At 39.7% G+C, this 6,000-nt stretch overlaps 1 protein-coding gene across 1 annotated transcript; it reads left to right on the forward strand.

Moving 5' to 3' along the window:
- Positions 1–2,327: 2,327 nt before the first annotated feature.
- LOC147310416 (uncharacterized) lies at positions 2,328–5,578 on the forward strand. Its single transcript, XM_086270049.1, has one exon. The coding sequence runs from the start codon at positions 2,615–2,617 to the stop codon at positions 3,308–3,310; it is 696 nt and encodes a 231-aa protein (XP_086126175.1). The 5' UTR covers positions 2,328–2,614; the 3' UTR covers positions 3,311–5,578.
- The last annotated feature ends 422 nt before the right edge of the window (positions 5,579–6,000 follow it).

Raw genomic sequence — 6,000 nt, forward strand, 5'->3', positions numbered from 1 at the left:
CACCTCTCGCTCCATGAAAGCTGGGATAAGCTCCAGCCATGCACGACCCTGAATTGGATTTAACGAAATGGTTGGATGGATGAAACACAAACACTTCTTTCTTTACAAGCATTATAGTCTAAGATTCTCTTTTGTCAACCCGACTGCTGCATGTTCTTCGTCTCCCATTTTTTTCTTTTTTTGGGTGACATTTCAAAAGTCCCTTCAAAAACTCGCTCAGCACTCATAGTAACATTTTCAACCTTGAGTGCTTTGCTTTGAAATCAATAAACATGTTATGGCCTATGTGAAGTGGGTTGTTTCCCCCCCTCTTCCTCTGTCTTTCTCTCTTGTGTCTCATGGTGCTGGTGGTTCAGGTCCAGCTGACTCCACTCAGCCATCAGCTCAGCAGAGAGGGGGCACGGCTGATGTCAGTGGACCATTGTTTTTGCCAGAGTTTAAGCTGCCCACTCCTTTCTGTGGAAAGGAGCGCTTGCTTGTTTGGCTCACTCCTTCTGTTGACCTGCAGACCAGGTTTTGCGTATGCGTGTGTATGTGTGTGTATGTGTGTGTTTTTCCTACAGCCACACTTATGTAAGCTGTTTTAAAATGTTGATAAACCTCTTGCTTCTTTGTCTCGTTTTCTTTCCAAAACACTGCAGTTGTTTTCCCCCTCATCCCAGTTGAATCTTTTACAAAGACTTGTGACTTTGCCGTAACCCTTATGTATTGTTGCAGATTCAGTTTGACCTGGTTTGACATTTGACAGCAGCAAAAATAGTCTAAATTTCTTTTCTTTTAGTCTGAAACTTTAATGCTTTTCTTATAGTGACCCAAAAAAGCCCACAAAAATCAAAATATTTTAAGGTTTTAAACAGTTGTACATGCTGTTCTGGGTCAAATTTGATTCACAAGTATTGCAGTGGATTTTAGATGCACCAGCATCAGTCAATTCAAAGGAAATTGTGTTTTTAAGGAAATGTCTTTGTGCATTTTCTATGAGAAAGTGGTGGCAGGATTCAAGGGGACCTTGATTCAATCACAAAAACTGTCTGTGCTTCAACCACATTTGCTCAGGTTCCTACAGATGTGGTCGCCTGATGGGATCTGGAGGATCATGGTAAATGGCCAGTATTTGTATTTGTATTTGTATCATGCAATGAGCATGATACAAATACAAAGCTTAGAAGTGATCATATGTGGTGCACATAAGGAACAGATGCCATACAGAGTATCTGGAGTGGTTTTCCTCCAAGTACTCCAGCTTCCTCCTGCAATATAGGGTCATAGGGTTAAATATGAAAGACAGAAACAGCCTCTCTAAAGTTCAGTATGCACCTTTCATAGCATAGCAACAGCAACCTCTCATACTTCGTCTCAATGCTAACTTAAAAATGTAAACATCATTTCTTATTGCCCAAACTCTATTTCAGACTTTGACTTCTCCTCGGTGACACTGCTCGGTGACATTCGTCTATCCTGGCCTGAAAGGAGACGCTACCGGTAGACTGCAGCATCTGAGCCAGCCAGACTCCATCTGTCTCTCTCATCATGGTCACCTAAATGCACAGTAATAGCAGGTTTTGTAATAAGGCAGATCGCGCTAACATAATATGCACTGTTAGTTGATTATTTACCTGCCGCATTAACGGGAGAGGACGTGCAAACGTTACCGCTGCTGCTGGGTTGAGATTCACGAGTCCGGAGCGGAATTAAAAACACGACATTCATTTAAGGTCATCGCGTGTTTTGTGAGCAAATGCTTTTGCATATTCGTAAATGAAATATCCACTTTGCAAGTATTGCAAGTTGCCCTGTTGTCATCCGTTCTCGTAAAGTATAATCAAACTTTTGAGCGTTTGAGCTGCTTACGCGCCGTGTTTCCTGCCAGGTAAATGACGCTCCGCAACGTGGTGACGTCATTCGGGGCGACTGGAATCGATAAGGGAATCGTTTGCAAAAATGGCAAACAATTCCAAGGAATTGAAACAGTGGGAACCGGTTCTCAACAAGAACCGGTTTTCGATACCCATCCCTTCTGTTATATTGTTGGCAGAGGCTAAGCTAAAGGATAAGTAACATCATACACACAAACAAGAGTAGCCCACATTACCTACTCTTACGCATATTTTTCACACTGCTATATCTCTTTTTTCCTACCTGCTCTTTGCATATCTGTTGACTCACTCTGACAGGCCCAGGCTCTTCCAGCAGCCACTAGGCCCAGGATCCTACTGCTCCACCAGGCCCAGGCTCTTCCAGCAGTCACTAGGCCCAGGATCCTACTGCTCCACCAGGCCCAGGCTCTTCCAGCAGTCACTAGGCCCAGGATCCTACTGCTCCACCAGGCCCAGGCTCTTCCAGCAGTCACTAGGCCCAGGATCCTACTGCTCCACCAGGCCCAGGCTCTTCCAGCAGTCACTAGGCCCAGGATCCTACTGCTCCACCAGGCCCAGGATCCTCCAGCAGCCACCAGGCCCAGGCTCTTCCAGCAGCCACTAGGCCCAGGATCCTACTGCTCCACCAGGCCCAGGATCCTCCAGCAGCCACTGGGCCCAGGATCCTCTAGCAAGGCACCAACAAGTAAATCAACAGTGACAAGACGGTGAACGGAGCGAGCAAGACAACAAGCTCAATGGGGCCTAAGAGAACACCGAGCGCCGATGAAATTGAGGACATCAAAAAGTCATTGGACTTTCTAACTGAGGAAACATCGGCTATCAAGCTACAACAGAAATATATCCTAGACTTAGTCGAGGAAATAAGGTCGCTACGTAACCAGAATGCAGAGAAGGAGAAACGGATCGTCTATCTGGAGAGCAGGGTCGCGGACCTGGAGCAATATACCAGAATGAACGACGTGATCATCACAGGGCTGTACATAAAACGCCAGTCATATGCTCGGGCTGTGACTGCTGGCAGTAAAGAGGAGCAAGGAGATCTGGATGGGAGCTCTGCGGAGCAACAAGTAGCTGGTTTCTTGCAGTCGAAAGGGATCGACCTGGACTGTAATAACATCGAGGCATGCCACCCCTTGCCCAGGAGAAATGCTAGTGATAAACCAGCTATCATCATAAGATTTGTAAACAGGAAACACAAGAATGCACTGCTGAAGCAGGGGAGGAAACTAAAAGGATCGAACATCTACATGAATGACCATCTAACCAAATCCAATGCTGACATAGCGAAGAAAGCACGATACCTAAAGAAACTGGGTAAAATTCAGAACACCTGGACTGCAAACTGTAAAATATTTATAAAGCTCAACGGTACACCGGAGGAAGCCAAGGTGCTGGTCATCAAATGCATCCAGGATCTGGAAAAATATTAACAGGTCACTTGACTACAAAGGCAAGGGGCGGGACAAACAATCTACAGTCATCAAAGCAGGTAATAGAAGACAACAACGGAAGCTAAAGCGTAACGTATTCAAGGATGAAACAATCAATTAATTCATTATCTGGGAATTATACATTGCTACCACAAAGGATTGCTAATCAGGAGATAAATTCACCAGTAAACACGGAATACAAAACACACTTCACAGAGCAGGACATTGATCCAGAACTGAACTTTTTTAACATCAAAAATACCTGCTACTATCATACTGAAGAACAATTCAACAAAACTGTCAAGGTCGACGGCAAAATATCTATAATCCACTTTAATAGTAGAAGTTTATATGCAAATTTTCACAAAATAAGGGAATATTTAAGCAAATTTACACATCCATTCAGTGTGATTGCAGTATCTGAAACATGGATTAATAAACAGAAAGGAGAGGACTTTGTAATAGATGGATATGAATTAAATCTTACAAATAGAAAGAATAAGAATGGCGGTGGTGTGGCCTTGTTTGTGGATAAAAATTTAAAATACAAGGTGGTAGAAAAAATGACGATGGCAGTAGATAATATATTAGAGTGTGTAACAATAGAAATTAGTATGGGAAAAGAGAAAAATGTCATTGTAAGCTGTATATATAGAACACCAGGTTCTAATATTGAAATTTTTAAGGAGTGGGTAGATAAAACATTCATTAGGACAAATCAAAAAGTCATGTTCATTTGTGGGGATTTTAACATAGATCTACTAAATCCAAACAAGCAGAGAGCGACAGAGGAATTTATTAATACAATGTATAGCTTGGGACTTTTTCCAGTGATCACTAAGCCCAGCAGGATTACAGCACAGTCGGCAACCCTAATAGACAATATATTTACTAATGAAATAGAAAATAGAACCATAAGTGGTGTCCTAATTAATGACATCAGTGATCATCTACCTGTTTTTATAGTGTATAACAGCAATTACAGGAAGGTTAAACAGCAAAACACAATAAAATACAAACGAGTGAGAACAGAAGAGTCAATAAACGCATTCAAAAGTGATTTACTCAAGCAAGAATGGGAGATGCTGTATAAGGAAAAAAATATTGATAAAGCTTATGAGATTTTTTTAGGAAAATTTAAACTGTTATATAATAGTCATTGCCCAGTAAAGAAATATAGTAAAAAACAAAAATATGCAGAGTGCCCATGGATTACAAAAGGATTGCAAAATGCATGTAAGAAGAAAAATACCTTATACAGAGAATTTATAATGAACAAAAGTACAGAAGCTGAAAATAAATACAAGAAATATAAAAATAAATTAACGAGTATTTTAAGGTCATGTAAAAAGGAATACTATGAAAAATTACTGATTATGAATAAAAATAATATTAAAGGGATCTGGAAAACATTAAATACCATCATCAAAAAGGGCTCGGGGCAGGCAGACTATCCTTCGTATTTTGCAAATAATGATAGAAATATTACTAATATGAGCGATGTGGTAAATGATTTCAACAAATTCTTTGTAAGTGTTGGGCCAGACTTGGCTGAAACAATTCCTGATATAACAGATTCTGTAGAGAAAGAAACTAGACTCATTGACCGCAATCCTCATTCAATGTTCTTAAAGGTGGTGGAAGAAATGGAAATCATTGATATTGTTGGGAAATCACAAACAAAAAACTCTACAGACTCTGACGACATTGATATGGAAATCGTTAAGAGAGTGATAGAGGGCATTTCCAAACCCTTAACACACATTTGCAATTTGTCCTTACAAACTGGTACATTCCCAAAACAAATGAAAACAGCTAAAGTAACACCACTGTTTAAAAATGGTGACAGACACCAATTCACAAATTATAGGCCTGTCTCTCTACTTTCTCAATTTTCAAAAATACTGGAAAAAGTCTTTAGTAATAGACTTGACAAATTTATAGATAAACACAAAATAATAATGGATAGTCAGTATGGTTTCAGATCAAATAGATCAACATCATTGGCATTAATGGAACTGATCGAAAATATCACCAACAATATAGATAAAAGACAATGTATAGTTAGTGTATTCATTGACCTAAAAAAAGCTTTTGACACAATTAATCATGACATATTACTTGATAAACTGGAGTACTACGGCATTAGAGGAGTGGTGTTAGAATGGGTAAAGAGTTATTTGAGAGACAGGCAGCAATTTGTGAAAATTGGGGAATATCAATCAGAGTGTATGGACATTGTTTGTGGAGTTCCGCAGGGGTCAGTATTGGGACCAAAGTTGTTTATCCTCTATATCAATGATATATGCAGAACATCAGATATACTACAGTTTATTCTATTTGCAGATGATACAAATATTTTTTGTACTGGAGAGAACTTACAGCAGCTTTTGGAAATTGTCACACAAGAAATGATTAAACTGAAAACATGGTTTGATAGAAATAAGCTATCATTAAATTTGGAAAAAACTACATTTATGTTATTCGGAAATTGTAAAAAAGATGCAGGAGCAAAATTATTAGTAAACAATGTTGAAATAGAGCAAGTTTCGGATACAAAATTTCTGGGTGTGATAATAGATAACAAAATCTGCTGGAAACCTCACATAAAGCATATACAAGCCAAACTGTCAAGAAGCATCTCCGTACTAAGTAAAGTTAAATATTTTTTGCCTTCCAAATCACTCCGG

This window comes from Aulonocara sp. 'chitande type north' Nkhata Bay, linkage group LG17, assembly GCF_057382095.1.
Source record: "Aulonocara sp. 'chitande type north' Nkhata Bay isolate Kocher_YH1m ecotype deep benthic linkage group LG17, A_spYH_male_GT1.1, whole genome shotgun sequence".
In the NCBI taxonomy this organism is placed as follows: domain Eukaryota; kingdom Metazoa; phylum Chordata; class Actinopteri; order Cichliformes; family Cichlidae; genus Aulonocara; species Aulonocara sp. 'chitande type north' Nkhata Bay.